Source organism: Scyliorhinus torazame, chromosome 17 (genome assembly GCF_047496885.1).
Source record: "Scyliorhinus torazame isolate Kashiwa2021f chromosome 17, sScyTor2.1, whole genome shotgun sequence".
NCBI lineage: Eukaryota > Metazoa > Chordata > Chondrichthyes > Carcharhiniformes > Scyliorhinidae > Scyliorhinus > Scyliorhinus torazame.
The window spans coordinates 189,994,116-190,012,214 of NC_092723.1; the positions used below are offsets into that span (position 1 = coordinate 189,994,116).

The window sequence follows — 18,099 nt, forward strand, 5'->3', positions numbered from 1 at the left end:
ATGACTTTCAACTTTGTGCCAGAGAATGGCTTTTTCTGAGATAGTGCTACAGTTTTCAGTGCTGTTAGCAACAGACATTTTCATTGATTTATTTTTCATTAATTTTCAACTGTGAATGCAAAGACTTTAGTTCTTTCAATTAACTTAAAAGAGTTTATTTTATTACTGGACATATTGTAGTCACTTAAATATTCCTTTTATCCAATAATTGCGAAATAAGCAATTATTAAAGTTATGTCTGCAGATGCTTTGATCTCTTGCCAAAGCCTTGTGATTTACTGAGATAGTTGTTTGATATTGTGTTCTGTGATGCGAATACACCTCAGTGACCACACAGAATATGCCGGCCATTGAGGTCACTCAACATTATCTACTTGTAATATGGTTTTCTTCCAAATCACCAGATGGGCCTAATATTGAATTAAGTTATTTTTAATAAACAATGAAGGCATTCAAGTGCAATTAGGAAGTATTTTATTTGGAAAATTGTTTAATTATTACTTAAAGGGACAAACAATCTCCCTCTTGTTCTTGGTTAGATTGACAATCATAACTTTTCTTGTTTCAGAGGGCACAGTAGCACAGTGGTTAGCACTGTTGCTTCAGAGCTCCAGGTCCCAGATTCGATTCTGTTCTCTGGGTCACTGTCTGTGCGGAGTCTGCACGTTCTCCCCGTGACTGCGTGGGTTTCCTCCGGGTGCTCCGGTTTCCTCCCATTATCCAAAGGTGTGCAGGTTAGGTAGATTGGTCATGCTAAATTGCCCTTAGTGTCCAAAAAGGCTAGGTGGGGTTACTGGGTTATGGGGATTGGGTGGAGGTGTGGGCTTAGGTTGGGTGCTCTTTCCAAAGGCCAGTGCAGACTCGATGGGCTGAATGGCCTCCTTCCGCGCTGTAAATTCTATGATTCTATGATAGTTTTGCTGTTTGGCTATAAATTTTGCTGTCGCCTGTCGGTGGTGCACTGTAAGGGGATGGCGCGGACAAGGTGGCTCCCACTGGTGCCACAAACTGTTTACTTTTCAAAAACCTGATAATTCAGTGAAATGGAGTTTGTGCCTTCGATGCCCAGGCGAGACAACAATTAGCAGGATTCAGGCTGATGGACTCTGACACCTCGCAGGATTCTCGGGGGTGGTTCTCCTTTTCCTTTCCCACCACTCCACTGACAGCCAAGGATGTTGTTAGCATTGCGGCGAGTGAACTAAAGAAACACAGTCAAAGTTTGATGCTGGATCTTAAAAGATCGATTGAAGCAGCCTTGGTCCCCAATCATTTGGCCTTGAAAATCACAAATAAGATTGTCAAAGCTCATGGAGCCACAATTAAAGGCATCATGGCGGCATTAACAGACCACAGTGATCAGATCTCCTCCCTAGAGGCCGACCTTACTATGGTGGTCGAATGTAACAAGTCATTGAAGGCTAAACTGAGTGACCTGGAAAATAGATCCAGGAGGCAGAACATTTGCATTGTGGGATTGCCGGAGGGGACGGGGGGCTGCACCCCCTCTGAATATTTTTTGGGTATGTTTTGCAAGATGGTGGGCGCGGGTGTGTTCACATCCCCCCCCCCCCACACACACACACACACACAGCAGGACCAGGCCCATCGCTCTCTGTGATCGAAGCCTCGATCTGGAGATCCGCCTCATGCAGTTATCGTGCGATTTCATAGCTTCAAGTAAAAGGAACAGGTTCTTCACTGGGCTAGAGAGCATTGAGATATCAAATGGGAGGGCCACTCCATCAGACTATACCAAGATCTGAGTGAGAAGCTGGCAAAATTAAGAGCTGTATAGAAATGGAGTCTGAGTCAGAATGGTTTACCCGGCTCACCTTCAGCTGACTTGGGGAGACGGACCGTTTTTAACCTGTGATTATCCATCTCTCCAGTCGCACTGTCCGGACCTGTAAAGACTTAATTACCTGCAAAGACTCGCATTCAAAGTTTTGTCTTGCATCACTGACTTTGTCTATTGTGTTTCTGGAACCCACCTCTTCATTCACTTGAGGAAGGAGCTGCGTTTCGAAACAAACCTGTTGGACTTTAACCTGGTGTTGTAAGACTTCTTACTGTGCTCACCCCAGTCCAACGCTGGCATCTCCACATCATGATTTCTGGGATGCGGGACTGTCATATGTGTTGGTTAAGATTATATTCATTGGCGTTTAGAAGAGTGTATTGGGATCTCATAGAAACTTATACAATTCTATCAGGATTAGACAGGATTCAGAAAGAATGTTCGCACAGCAGGAGCACTCCACATGGCCGCTCTGCTCTGCCATAACTAATTACTCCCTTTACTTTTACTTCCGCCAGTCTAGGGACAGTCAAAATACTCACCAGATCCTGTTTACCATGGCCTCTGCTCTTGCTTTTGAGGAAAAGTAGAAAAAGATCACCTTGTTCCCTCCTCACCGAACTCTCTCAGTCACTAAACTCTAACTTGAGCCCTTTAATGTAGCCCAAAATAACACTCCAGTGCAAACTTAACATTCTTAACAGTTTCTTAACATTTAACACTTCCCCTGGGACTTGGTGACTCACAGTGGGGGAGGTGTACAGACCAGTGCTGGAGAAGCAATGATGTTGTTACAGACAGTTTTTGCTTGTTGAAGCAGCAACTGGAATCAAGATTAACCTCCCTGTCCTGCCAGTGTCTGTGAAGTTACCCATCACACTGAACTTCTGTGCTTAGGATGTTTCTAGGGTTTAACTGGAGACCTGGCTGGTATATCCCAATCCACATCACATAGATGCATTAAGGAAGTGACCACATGTTTGCTCATGCAGGAGTACATTAGTTCCCCATGGATTTTGAGTCTCAGACTGAGAGAGCCATGGTCTTTGCCCAAATTGCAGGCTTCTCTCAGGCGCAGGGCATTGTCGAATGCACTCATGTTACAATAAAGGCCCCAAATCATCATATGGACACTTTTCTGAACCTCAAGCCACTTTACTCCATCAATGTCCAGATGGTTTGTGTCCAATCAGGTCTGTCTTTGAGTGTGTGCAAGATTCCTCGGCAGCTGACACGACACCTTCAGTCTACGTAATTTACAATTCCCCCATCTATTTCAGCCACTAATGCAGATCCGGGGATGTCTCCTCGCGACAAGGAGAACTTGGAGAAGTTAATAACTTGGTTAATGACTCCCTTTGGAATCCACAATCCCAGGCAGAGTGAAACTACAATAGAAAGCATGTTTGTCACCAGGAGCACCATGTCCCAGGAGTATGCTGTATGCAGAACATTGCACAGCAGAGGGACCTCTAATTAGATGATAAAGAGACCATGGACAAGATGTAATCAGCATCTTTGGATATCTCTTTCTCTTCTTGATGCCCGAGGGATAATATGGACCATGGAGAGTGTCAGGGTGCTGGTACAGCTGGTTGTTGGTGATGTTGAATCCCCAGCTGATAAAGGAGGGGTGGAGATTGCCTTGGCACATGTTGGCATGAGAGGGAGTGTAAAGATGGGCTCGAGTGAGCAGAGCTGGAACCTGTGTGAGACACAAAGTGAGATATTTAGGTATAATCCTTTTCATTGACCAGAAACTGAACTGGACTAGTCATATAAATACTGCTTTGGAATGTTGCTGTGTATCGACCAATGCAATTTGAGTAACAAATGATAGATATTATTGTGGTTGCAGCGTTATTGAAGTATAGAAGAGAGAGGAGAGCAGTGAGCCCGCAGAACGTTAAGTCCTCGTGCAAAGGCTTTTTAGAGAGCCAGGGTAATGCTCTGGGACTTGGGTGTGAATTCCACCTCGGCAGATAAAAATCTGGAATTAAAAGAGTAATGATGACCATGAAACGTGAAACCATTGTCGATTGTCATAAACCATCTGGTTCACTCATCTTTAAGGAAGGAATTCTGTCGTCCCTACCCGGCCTGGCCTTCATGTGACTCCAGATCCACCACAATGTGGTTGGCTCTTAAATGCCCCGTGAAAAGGCCTCGAAAGCCACTCAGTTCAAGGGCAATTAGGGATGGGCAGCGAATGCTGGCCCTGCCAGTAACACCCTGGATGAATAAAAAAATGCCTCCCCTGAAGTACTTTTAGAGGCAATGGCTGCACAGTGGACTGTTCTGGTTCCAGAGAGTGACAGGAGAAGGTCAGCCAGTTGAAGTTGGCACGGCCAGAAGTGGCTCACAACGTGAGTCGTTGCAGCGTTGTCAGCAGGATGTGGGCACGGTGCCAGGCGCACGTCAATGACCTTGTGAGAGCTGGCAAAGTGTGATCAGCATGATATCCAGATGAAAGGTCTCCAGGTCTGTAGTGAGCAGCACACCTATGAGCTGAGCAGCTTGAGAGCACATAATGCTCCAAATGTGAAACCCTACTGAGCTGTTGCAAAAAACATATAACAAGCTCCTCTGGAGAAGGTTACACAAAGCAGTGAAATCACATTTATGTTCCATATGCTGGAAGTGGCGAAGAGGGCGAAATGGGGCAACCCTGTCACTCTTAATCTTTCAGGATGTGGAGATGCCGGCGTTGGACTGGGGTGAGCACAGTAAGAAGTCTTACAACACCAGGTTAAAGGCCAACAGGTTTGTTTCGATGTCACTAGCTTTCGGAGCGCTGCTCCTTCCTCAGGTGAATGAAGAGGTATGGAACATACCGGCAGCTGGGAGTTTTTCTAACCAGCTTCTTATGTCTACACAGAGTCATTTATAGAATGGGAGCCAACACGGGAGCCGGTGGTGTCACTGTCTTCAACAGAGGGAGCACCAATTGAGCCAGTCAAGCGCAGCCTCTACCAACGAAGGTGCATTGACCTCAATCGGGCCTCACGTGTCTGGAGGTGAGGGAGGCAGAGGCAGCTGCAGGCTGTCCCCCTCAGAGAATGGAGGACAGACACAGCCACACTCAGCTGAGCGGAGATGCAGAAACTAAGTTGTACACCAGCCTTGTCTTCCTGGGCAGGAGCAGAGGGTGTGTGTCCACGGGCAGAGAATGGAAGAGTCCATTCATGACATGTCTCCACCAAGACTCAAGTAGATAAGCGCTTGAGCTCATCCACGGAGAGCGGCCAGCCTTGTAGATATGCAGCATCACACTGAGTGGATGCAGAAAGAGCACATTGACATGCAAAGAATATATGCCACATTCTGTCTCATTGACCAGTCAAGAGCGCAAAGGTCCACAGCGTGGAGAGCAGGTGTGTCCCAGCTGGTGAATCCACCCATGCCATTGTTGGGTGGAGACAGTCAGCGATGATGTCCTCACAGGACAGTGTCATCATCAGCTGACACCTTGGTCCCTGATGTACCAGATATACAGGAAGGCCTTGTGACTGAGGCTAACTCTGTATTGAAGCACTTGGAAAAGTTTTTGTTGGAGCCTCCACTGGAATTGCAGCAACAAGGATGACTATTATGGGTACCTCTGAGGCAGCCACACACATGTGGACAGACTGTCTCCACCTTATCCTCAGCCACAAGGGGGCACCCAGCAGAAACGATTGATGAAATTGGGAAGGGGTGCAAGTCTGTGTAGCAGGTGGACACTTGTCTTCAAGACAATGTGGGAACAATGGAAAGCATATTCAACATGTGAATCTTGGAGGCACCCGCTCTCTCTGAGAAAATTTCTGATCTGAGTACCTTCCAGAATGCCCTCAGGAGAAATGTGCCTGATTAATAAGGCCCAGCCCTCTCTTCCATCCTGGTTAATGATTTGAGGCCTCAGTTGTACAGGTGGAAAACATTGCAATTCTGGTTGACCCAGCTCCACTTCTTCCTCCTCAGATGAGTGTGCCACTCCTCTGCCTCTCCCTCTTTGACTTTGAGGTCCAGGCCTCCCTGGAGTGCCATGTTATAAAGAGTACAGCATAACACCACCACCTGAGAGACCATTGAGGGAATGTACTGAAATATACTCTCCCCACCCCTAACCGGCCAAGCCATCGGAACCACATCTTCAGGAGTCCAGTGGCCTGCTTCATGGCCACCCTTGTACTGAAATAACATACGAACATAAGAACTAGGAGCAGGAGTCGGCCACCTGGCCCCTCGAGCCTGCTCCGCCATTCAATGAGATCATGGCTGATCTTTTGTGGACTCGGATCCACTTTCCGGCCCAAACACCATAACCCTTAATCCCTTTATTCTTCAAAAAACTATCGATCTTTATCTTGAAAACATTCAATGAAGGAGCCTCTACTGCTTCACTGGGCAAGGAATTCCATAGATTCACAACCCTTTGGGTGAAGAAGTTCCTCCTAAACTCAGTCCTAAATCTACTTCCCCTTATTTTGAGGCTATGCCCCCTAGTTCTCCTTTCACTCGTCAGTGGAAACAACCTGCCCGCATCTATCCTATCTATTCCCTTCATAATTTTATGTTTCTATAAGATCCTCCCGCATCCTTTTAAATTCCAACGAGTACAGTCCCAGTCTACTCAACCTCTCCTCGTAATCCAACCCCTTCAGCTCTGGGATTAACCTAGTGAATCTCCTCTGCACACCCTCCAGTGCCAGTACGTCCTTTCTCAGTTAAGGAGACCAAAACTGAGATGGCAATGATCGTAACACCTCTAACTCTGTGGAAGGGTTGCATATAGGAGTCAGCAGCCATTTTTTTAAATAGGAAGCCCTTGTCCCCCAGCAGTTATACATGCATTCTCTCCAGTGCCATAAACAACAAAGAACAAAGAAATGGACAGCACAGGAACAGGCCCTTCGGCCCTCCAAGCCCGTGCCGACCATGCTGCCCGACTAAACTAAAATCTTCTACACTTCCTGGGTCCGTATCCCTCTATTCATGTATTTGTCAAGACGCCCCTTAAATGTCACTATCGTCCCTGCTTCCACCACCTCCTCCGGTAGCGAGTTCCAGGCACCCACTACCCTCTGTGTAAAAAAACTTGCCTCGTACATCTACTCTAAACCTTGCCCCTCTCACCTTAAACCTATGCCCCCTAATAATTGACCCCTCTACCCTGGGGAAAAGTCTCTGACTATCCACTCTGTCTATGCCCCTCATAATCTTGTAGACCTCTATCAGGTCGCCCCTCAACCTCCGTCGTTCCAGTGAGATCAAACCGAGTTTATTCAACCGCTCTTCATAGTTAATGCCCTCCATACCAGGCAACATCCTGGTAAATCTCTTCTGCACCCTCTCTAAAGCCTCCACATCCTTCTGGTAGTGTGGCGACCAGAATTGAACACTATACTCCAAATGTGGCCTAACTAAGGTTCTATACAGCTGCAACATGATTTGCCAATTCTTATACTCAATGCCCCGGCCAATGAAGGCAAGCATGCCGTATGCCTTCTTGACTACCTTCTCCACCTGTGTTGCCCCTTTCAGTGACCTGTGGACCTGTACTCCTAGATCCTAAGGTACCTGTTATTGTCTGATGATGATATTGACATCATGGCAACTGCCAGGATACAATGCAAAAAGCTGCAGGGGATGCATGTGGTGGTTGCACAGTAGCTGAATGTTGAGGAAGGCGGGATCCTTTCTTGTTTCTGAAAGCTGCAGCAGCTCAGCTGATACCTTGATGGCCAGATAGGCGTAGTGGATAATCCCTGCACCTGAGGAATGGAGGCAAATCACACTGCCCCCTGTGCCTTTGTGGCCCCATCAATGATGAACTCAGTGTACCCTGATGCCCTCTCAAACAAAGCATCTAATGAACTGCCATATGCTGTGATGGGAAGACATTTGTGAGATGCCAGTCAGTTCCACTGCTGCCACTGTAAAGAATCCAGAGACAAAGTGGTTCTGCCGCATTGTCACTTTCAACACTCCCCATGTGACCGGCGGGACACGAGGTGATCTCCACAGGGGCACAAGATCTGCTACTATTTTCTTTGATCGGTCCATCCTTTGATGGCACTGATACCGGGCCATCTCCAGGAAGCTGATATTTGGTAGGATCCGGAATAGTGAGGCCATCACCGCAGGGAGGATATTATGACCACAGTGAGGATATCATCGCAGTGAGGACATCACCGCAGTGAGGATATTATGACCGCAGTGAGGACATCACCGCAGTGAGGATATCACCGCAGTGAGGATATCACCGCAGTGAGGATATCATCGCAGTGAGGACATCACCGCAGTGAGGATATCACCCCAGTGAGGATATTATGACCGCAGTGAGGATATCACCCCAGTGAGGATATTATGACCGCAGTGAGGATATCACCACAGTGAGGACATCACCGCAGTGCCCTCCTTGTCCCTTGCGCCTGAAGCTATTGAAGAATTTCTTCTTTATTGTTTATTATTTTCTGCCAAGATGAACTTTATTGATGCCAAATGTACGAAGAGTGAATCATTTTTTTCTGTTGGAACTGCTGCCAAAAATACTGCTGCCCAGATTCTTACTAATCAATGTGACCAGATAATATGCCTTTACTTAGTAACTTCATTTGTTCTTTTTCCTCTAGTGAGGACAATCAAGTGTGTCAGCGAACGGACCATCTAACCCTTCATTGATCTTAGTTGACTTTGCGCATTGTGCATTGATCTGCATCATGTCCTGCTGGCTTTACTTCAAAAATTCATAAATGAAAACTTACAAAGAAAATGATTAGTTAACAATCAGTTTTCTAGACCCTTAATGAATAATTTCTGTTTTCTGAAATACCTATTTAGCCACTCCTGATGTAACCGTCTCAGTATTTTATTTCTGCCCAGGTTTTTTAATTCTGTTCTCCCTGAATTTGGTAACTGCTTGTTAGGAAAGTATTGCAAAACACTTCAGCATAAAACAAATTATTAATCATTTATAAATAATCACAGAATCATTTTTCTTTTTCTTTCAGTCCTAGGCCGCTGATTCCACTGTCTCTCTTGTTGTCGGAAGATGAAGCTGCACTTCTAATTCAGTCTTTCTGGAGAGGTTATCAGGTTATATCCTTTACCTTGTATTGTTTAACTTTTAACCTCTTGAGATTTTACAAAGTGGACTTGTTTTCCTTGATTTCTTTTTAGACTTTAGGTTTCAAGCAAAGCACTTAGTTTCATCTTTAGATAATTTATTATTATTCAACATTGAAATGTCCATTTATTCATCTCTTGACCAAGGTGCTAAAACCTATCATCTGATCATTATCTTATTGCTGTTTGTGCAACCTCGCCCTGTGCAAATTGGAACCTCATTGCCCAAATTCCTTCGGTGACTACACTTCAAACTGTATTAATTAGACGTAAAGCCCATTGGATACTTCAGATACTATCCAGAGAATACTTTTGTGGGAACTGATTACATAGATTGTAGGGCAGTGCTGGTATTTTTAAAATTGTGGTTAAAATTGAACTTCCTTATAATCTATATCAACTATATTGGTATTTAGCCCAAGTGTCTACTGGTGTAATTGAAATTACTTTAAAAATGAAACAATATCAGGGCAGCATGGTGGCGCAGTGGGTTAGCACTGCTGCCTCACGCGCCGAGGTCCCAGGTTCGGTCCCGACTCTGGGTCACTGGCCGTGTGGGGTTTGCACATTCTCCCTGTGTTTGCGTGGGTTTCACCCCCACAACACAAAGATGTGCAAGGTAGGTGGATTGACCACGCTAAATTGCCCCTTAATTGGAAAAAATGAATTGGGTACTCTAAATTTATTTTAAAAATGAAACAATATAAAAGCGAAAAATACATTGAATTGCTACTAGACTTGTCACTTTACTGCTTCAGTGACTGACTCCATGATTGACAAAGCAACCAGAACGATGGGCAATATGGACAATCATGGATCGGAGTTGTGCATTCAGTTTGGATGCAGATATTTAAAGGATACATTTGGGCCCTGGTGTGATGCCGAGTGGAGCTATTACACTGAATTAGTGTTGATTTTTGAGGACAAAGAGGAGAAAGTTGGGATATCCAATCTTGAACAAATATGAGCTGGGAAGAATCATAATATAAAGCTACAAGCCTATAAATCTATAACAATAAGGGAAAAGTTAATTTGGAGAACTGCTTTGAATTAAACAAAGACAAAGTGACCGATTGAAACCAAAGATGTAGGGCTGATTTTGGGAAGTTATTCACAAACGGTGATGAATACCTGAAGTGGACTTTCAGGTATACAGTGAAAGCAATGCAGGTAATCAGGGATTATCACTCTATGGAGTAAAATCTACCAGGTTAATCAGCAGATGATTGATGCTTTATGTGTCTCGGGCATTTCGATTGGATACATTCTCTCAGGATTTGCTGACAAATTAAAGACACTATGGTTGAACTGAGGCAAAAATAAGATAATCAGCATCAATGCAAGAGCCAAAACTAAAGCTTCACAATTTATGTAAACAGGCATCCTTAGTAGTAATTGTTACGTTATCTAAAGTAAAAAGGTGTACATAATGTCCTGTAAAAGTGAGATGGACAACTATTCCACCAGTTAGAAATGACTTTCCATTAAATTCCTTGTTTTTTTTTAATAAAAGGAACATGATTATGCTTTCAGCTCCATTGCATATTATTAAAACCAGATCGAAACAAGGTTCGCCATCATTTTGTCTCTACTTGGCAAGGGAAAGTAAAAGGTGGGCTTTTAGTAGTAAAGTGATGGTATCATTGTCGTGTTGGGTGTTCCGATGCACAAATGATCCAACACGGCTGTAGATGGTACAACTCTGTTTTATTTTCTTAACAACGACAACTACTAACTGCTGGCTGAGGTTCGTGCTTCACCAGCCAACCTGTGGACCCAGCCCTATCACTATCTTGGTGAGGCACTCAGCACATGGACTATGTCGGAGTGGCACGCTGTGAGCTCTGTGCTCTGAGCTATCTCCTGGTAGAATGAGCGGGAACTGTGGTGTTCCCTGTTTTATAGTGCGTGTGCTATCACTGGTGATTGGCTGCGATGTTATGTGTGTGCTGGTTGGTCCAACTACCTGTCCATCAGTGTGTGTGTGATTGCACCATGATATGCTGATGTGGATATCATGACAATCATCAGAGCTGTAACGCTTTTACCCTGAAATTCACTCCAGTTAAAGAACAAAGTTGCATGAAGGAGGTCACACACTTGCACACAGGCAAAGATTAGCCTGAGGCCTTCTCTTTTTAAAGCCTAGATTTTAACATCTGCATCAACTGCACAAGTTTAAAGATATACGAAATATACAAAGCTTCACAAAGGCGGTATGTGTACACAAGGACAAAATTATTCTGAAAACAAACTAATTAAAATATGTAAAAAATATGCAGCTAATCAGTGGGCTGCACGGCAGCACAATGGTTAGCACTGTTGCTTCACAGCGCCAGGGTCCCAGGTTCGATTCCCGGCTTGGGTCAATGTCTGTGTGGAGTATGCAGGTTATCCCCGTGTCTACGTGGGTTTCCTCCGGGTGCTCCGGTTTCCTCCCACAAGTCCTGCTGTTAGGTGAATTGGACATTCTGAATTCTCCCTCTGTGTACCCGAACAGGCGCCGGAATGTGGCGACGAGGGGCTTTGCACAGTAACTTCATTGCAGTGTTAATGTAAGCCTACTTGTGACAGTAAAGATTAATATTATTATGTTAACAATCTTTTATTGTGCATGCAGAAAATTGCCAGCTTGGCGCCCTGCCAGTGCCCATGCAAGCTAGCAGTGCCAGAGTTCCCAGGTGGCACCAGCAGAGCCAGGACATCACCCTGCCCAAAGGGTATGCAGCTGGGGGGGCCTCCGATCCCCTGCGAGACCCCCACAAGTGCCGAAAAAGAAAATGCTGGAAAATCTCAGCAAGTCTGGCAGCATCTGTAGGGAGAGAAAAGAGCTAACGTTTCGAGTCCGAAGACTCTGTCAAAGCTAACAGTCAGAGAAAGTGGGAAGTATTTATACTGTGGAGTAAGAATGAAAGATGAGTTGTAGCCACAGAAACCCAGGGAAACCAGGTGCTAATGGCCACACAAACCAAGGGGAAAGATGCTAATGGCAGTCCCCAGAGAGGACAAAAGAAGCAAAAGGTCAACAGCAGAGAAACTAACATCAGAGGATGAACTGTAGATGTGGGGAAAGGGGAAGGGGGAGGCAAAGTGGAGAAAGGTGAAGGAAAGGTGGATAAGATTGGGGGGGGAATTAAATGTATATTAAAGAAAGGGTAAAAGATAGTTAAAATGAAATGAAAACAAATGGGTCGAGGTGGGGTAGAGCTGATCATCTGAAGTTGTTGAATTCAATGTTGAGACCGGAAGGCTGTAGTGTGACTAACCGGAAGATGAGATGTTGTTCCTCCAGTTTGCGTTGCGCTTCACTGGAACGTTGCAGCTGGCCAAGAACAGGCATGGGAGCAGGGTCTTTTGTTAAAATGGCAAGCAACAGGAAGGTCAGGGTCCTGAATGCGCACAGACTGGGTGATCGCTTTGCTGAGTATCTTCGGTCTAAAAAAAGAAAGTTAACTCACCTCCACGAGTGCCATTCCGTCTGGTCCCGTTTGTGGGGTCCAGTGCTGAACAGCATTTTCCCGAGGTCTCTGGGGCGAAGGGGATAAATCCCAAAGCCTCGGGAATCTGCACATTAGAGTGAGGGTAGTTGTCTGCTCTAATATGCAGATTTGCATTGGATCTCGCGAGGCGTGGCAAGCCGGATAGGTCCCGAGAGGGGGGTCTCCCGGCTTTCAGGCGTAGCGTGGCCATTTGGTCGCACCCCGTAATTTTAATTTTTTAAATAAATGTGGAGGAATTGAGTCACGGGACCAATAATTAGTTTTAACAACAAGAAAAATACATTTATTAAACATTTCTGCACTGTAAATTCTATGATTCTATGATTTAAAAATTGGATTATGATACAATGCGCCTTTACTCCCCCTTTAGCTTCACAATTACACACAGGTTTAGGATTAACTTGGATTGCAAATTACATCTTAATCTACATTGGTCTCATTAAGACAAAGTCCCTTTTAAGCACCCAAGATGACTGTGGTCAAATACACTCTCCATGAACCCAAGTTAGTATCGGTGAATTTTTCCTTACAATCCTCCCTGATGATTGTCACATGAGAGTTTCCAAAATCCACTCCCAAAAAAACACTTTAAAATCTCTGACGGCACAGTGGTTAGCCCTGCTGCCTCACAGCACCAGGGACCTTAGTTTGAATCTTACCTTGGGTGACTGTGTGTAGTTTGAACATTCGCCCCGCGTCTTCATGGGTTTCCTCTGGGTGCTCCGGTTTCTTCTCACAGTCCAAAGATGTGCAGGTTAGATGGACTGGCCATACTAAACTGCCCCTTAGTGTCCAAAAGGTTTGTTGGGGTTATGGGGTAGGCAGGGGCGTGAGCCTAGATGGGGTGTTCTTTCGGAGATATGGTACAGACTGGATGGGCCAAATTACCTTATGCACCGTAGGGATTCTATGGAGCAGTTTGCATTCCGAAATCCATGCCAGGTTTTCCAAATGACTTTTATAAACAAAGCTTTCACTCCACTTTAAAAATATTTTTATTCTCCTTTTTCACATTTTCTCCCACATTTACACCCACCAACAATAAACAATAATCAGCAAGATATGTCAATCCCCATAATAACGATCCCATCCGCCCACCAACCCCCAAACATTAGCCCGCATGTTTACATAAACAAATGACAAAAAGGAATCAAGGATTACCCATAGTCACCCTTAATACACACAGCCCCCCCTCCAATCCTCCCACCCATCCCCCCCCAACTAATGTTCGATGTTATCCAGTTCTTGAAAGTGCATAATGATAATGCCCATGACTTGTAGAACCCCTCCGAGCTTCCCCTCAGTTCAAACTTAACCTTCTCAAGAGTCAAGAATTCCAACAGGTCCCCCCACCACACCAGGGCACTGGGTGGAGAGGCTGCTCTCCATCCCAACAGGATCCACCTCCGGGCAATCAACGAGGCGAAGGCTACGATATCTGCCTCCGCACCCGTTTCCAACCCTGGCTGGTCCGACACCCCGAATATGGCCTCCTGGGGGCGAGGGTCCAGTTTCACGTGTACCACCTTGGAAATTACCCTAAAAACCTCCTTCCAGTAATCCTCTAGCTTTGGACAGGACCAAAACATATGAACGTGATTAGCGGGACCCCCCCTCCCCCCGCAACACTCACACACATCTTCTACCCCTTCAAAGAATCGGCTCATCCTTGCCCTCATGAGGTGTGTTCTGTATACCACCTTCAGCTGTATCAGCCCCAACCTCGCACATGAGATGGAGGCATTTACTCTCCGGAGCACCTCACACCAGACCCCCTCCTCTATAACATCTCCCAACTCTTCCTCCTACTTTACTTTGATCCCTTCCAGTGGCGCCTTATCCTCTTCCAAAATAGCTCCGTACACCGCCGACACTACCCCCTTCTCCAGTCCCCTTGTCGTCAGCACCTCCTCCAGCGATGTGGAGGCCGGCTCCCCCGGGAAGCTCTGTATCTCCTTTCTGGCAAAATCTCGAACCTGCATGTATCTAAACATTTCCCCTTGCAACAGCCCATACTTCGCTTCCAGCTCCTTCAATCCTGCAAACCGACCCCTAAGAAACAAATCTTTTAGCGTCTTAATCCCCTTCTCTTCCCATTTCCGGAAATTTCCATCCCACCTCCCTGGCTCAAATGTGTGGTTTCCCCCGAATCGGCATTTCCCTTGACCCTGCCCCCAACCCGAAGTGGTGGCGAAACTGCCTCCAGATTTTCAATGAAGCTATTATTACCGGACTCCCTGAGTATTCCCCCGGAGCTATCTGGAGCGGCGCTGTTGCTAGTGCTTTCAGTCCCGACCCCCTGCACAGACTCTCCTCCATTCTGACCCACAGGGAATCAACCCCTCTGACCCAGCTCCGCACCTTCTCCAAATTTGCTGCCCAGTAGTAATACATCAGGTTCGGGAGACCCAAACCCCCTGCCTGCCTTTCCCTCTGTAGCAGCACCTTTCTCACTCTGGCCACCTTCCCTCCCCATATGAACGAAGTAATCCTTCCCTCAATCTCTCTGAAAAAAGCCTTTGGCAGGAAAATCGGCAGGCATTAAAAAATAAACAGAAATAGCGGCAACACATTAATTTTAACCGTCTGTACCTGACCCGCCAGTGACAAGAGGGAGACCATCCCACCTTGCCAGATCGTCTTTCACACTCCCCACCAAACTAGAGATGTTATACCTGCGAAGCCTCCCCCACTCCCGGGCAACCTGCACCCCAGATATCTAAAGTGAGTCCCTGCCCTACGGAATGGCAGCCGAGACACCACAAAATGCTCACTCTTGTCTAGGTTCAGCTTGTACCCCGAGAAAGACCCAAATACCCGCAGTAGCTCTAATATTCCCCCTATCGACATACTCGGTTCCGACACATATAACAGCAAGTCGTCGGCATATAAGGACACCCGATGCTCTATTCCCCCCCCCCCCCGCACTATTCCTTTCCATACCCCCGAACTTCTTAATGCGATGGCCAACGGCTCAATCGCGAGTGGAAACAGCAGGGGGGACATAGGACATCCCGGCCTCATCCCACGGCGGAGAGAAAAGTATCTCGAGCTGATGTTGTTTGTACGGACACTCACCCTCGGCTCCTGATATGGTAGCTTTACCCAGTTCACAAATCTTGGTCCAATCCCAAACCGCTCCAGAACTGCCATCAAGTACCCCAATTCTACCCGGTCAAACGCCTTCTCAGCGTCCAATGCCACAACTACCTCTGTTTCCTTCCCCTCTGCCGGTGTCATAACCACGTTCAATCCCCTCCTAATGTTCGAAAAGAGCTGCCTCCCTCTCACGAACCCCGTCTGATCCTCCCCTCTCACCTTCGGGAGGCACTCCTCCAGCCTACCTGCCAGTACCTTCGCCAATACTTTTGTGTCCACATTCAGAAGTGATCTGGGCCGAAATGATCCACACTCCGTCGGATCCTTATCTTTTTTTAGCAACAGTGAAATCGATGCCTGCCCCAAGGTTTGTGGCACCCCCTTCCCTATCGCCTCCTCAAACATCCCCACCATCAGGGGGGCCAGCTCATCCTTGAATTTTTTATAATATTCCATCGAAAACCCATCCGGCCCTGCCACCTTCCCCGACTGCATCCTCCCAATCGCATCCTTTATCTCCTGCTCTACTATTGCTCCTTCTAATGTAGCCCTGTCCCCCTCCCCCAGGTGGCTCTGACCTGTACAACCTCTCAGAAAACGCCTCAAAAACCTTGTTAATCAGCTCCGGAGCCACCACCAACTTCCCTGCCCTATCCCTCATCTGAAGAATTTCCCTTGCCGCTGCTTCCCTCCGGAGCCGACCTGCTAACTGCCTTATCTCCATGTTCATAAACTGCACCCCTTGCTCATCTCAGTTGGCGCACCGCCTTCCTGGTGGACAGTCGGTCGAAGCTCGCCTGTAGTTCCTTCCTCTTATCCAGCTTCGCTGGATCCCCATCTTCTGCATAGTTCCTATCTACCTCCAACATATCATCTATTACCCTCTGCCGCTCCAACCTCCTCTTTGTCCACCTTCGTCTTAAACAGAATTACCTCACCCCTCACCCCCGCCTTTAGAGCCTCCCAGACAACTGCCTTCGTCACCTCACCCGTACAATTGAAACCTACATATTCCTTCATTACCTTTTCAATTTTCTCACAGAACCCTTGGTTCCCCAGAAGCCCCACATCCAGTTTCCACCCCGGTCTCTGCGCTGCCCCCTTCTCTAGCACCATATCCACCCAATGTGGAGCGTGATCTGACACTGCAATTGCCGAGTATTCCGACCCCTTAACCACAGCCAGCAAAGCCTTCCCCACCACAAAGAAGTCGAAGAAGAAAGGAGTAGTGGGGGCATGGAATGCAATGCCTGTGGAAGTAGTTGAGTCGGAAACATTAGGGACCTTCAAGCAGCTATTGGATATGTATATGGATTAGAGTAAAATGATATAGTGTAGATTTATTTGTTCTTAAGGCAGCATGGTAGCATTGTGGATAGCACAATTGCTTCACAGCTCCAGGGTCCCAGGTTCGATTCCGGCTTGGGTCACTGTCTGTGCGGAGTCTGCACGTCCTCCCCGTGTCTGCGTGGGTTTCCTCCGGGTGCTCCGGTTTCCTCCCACAGTCCAAAGATGCTCAGGGTAGGTGGATTGGCCATGATAAATTGCCCTTAGTGTCCAAAATTGCCCTTGGTGTTGGGTGGAGGTGTTGAGTTTGGTTGGGGTGCTCTTTCCAAGAGCCGGTGCAGACTCAGGGGGCCGAATGGCCTCCTTCTGCACTGTAAATTCAATGATAATCTATGATTAATCTAGGACAAAGGTTCGGCACAACATCGTGGGCCGAAGGGCCTGTTCTGTGCTGTATTTTCTATGTTCTATGTTCTATGATCCGCGAGTATACCTTATGGACTGCTGAGAAAAACGAGTACTCCCGTTCCCTTGGGTGCAGGAACCTCCAAGGGTCCACCCCTCCCATTTCCACCATTAGCCCAGCCAGCGCCTTCGCCCCCCCTGATGGGACCAGCGAGCGCGGCCGTGATCTGTCCAACCTTGGCTCCTGCACCAAGTTCCAGTCCCCCCCCCCACAATCAGCTCATGCGTGTCCAAGTCGGGAATGGCCCCAAACACCTTCCTCGCGAATCCCACATCGTCCCAATTGGGACCGTATACACTTAACGGCGCCACTAATCTCCCCCCCAGCGCCCCTGCCACAATCACATATCTACTCCCCTGATCTGCCACCACCTTCTCCATCTGGAAGCGTACTCTTTTGCTGACCAGCACCGCTACCCCTCAAGCCCTTCTGTCAAATCCAGAGTGAAACACTTGGCTAACCCAGCCCTTTTTTAGTCTCACCTGGTCCTTCACCCTCAAGTGAGTCTCCTGCAGCATTGCCACATCAGCTTTCAAACTTTTAAGATGCGCAAGCACCCTTGACTTCTTGACCGGACCTCCTAGCCCTCTCACGTTCCACGTGACTATCCTAACTGGGGGTCTCACACCCTCCCCACCCTTCTTATCCACCATCACCATACCACCGGGCCCTGCTCCTTAAGCCTGACCCGCCCCTGTCCATTGTTAACATCAAACCCCTTTCCCCCTCCCCTCCCAAGAACCCCCCCACATTTCCCCTTGAAAAAACATCTCCCAGCATCAATCCCTTCTCCCCCCTCGCTCGCCTCGTAGGCCCATTGAAGCCTGCTATCCAGG

At 47.0% G+C, this 18,099-nt stretch overlaps 1 protein-coding gene across 2 annotated transcripts in view; it reads left to right on the top strand.

The window, feature by feature from the left end:
* Positions 1 to 18,099, top strand: part of iqck (IQ motif containing K) — a 122,545-nt gene that overhangs the window by 77,774 nt on the left and 26,672 nt on the right. For both annotated transcript variants that reach the window (XM_072481888.1, XM_072481889.1), the window contains one exon: positions 8,797 to 8,881. In XM_072481888.1, the coding sequence (XP_072337989.1) occupies positions 8,797 to 8,881 (85 nt within the window). The remainder of the gene's footprint in view (positions 1 to 8,796; positions 8,882 to 18,099) is intronic.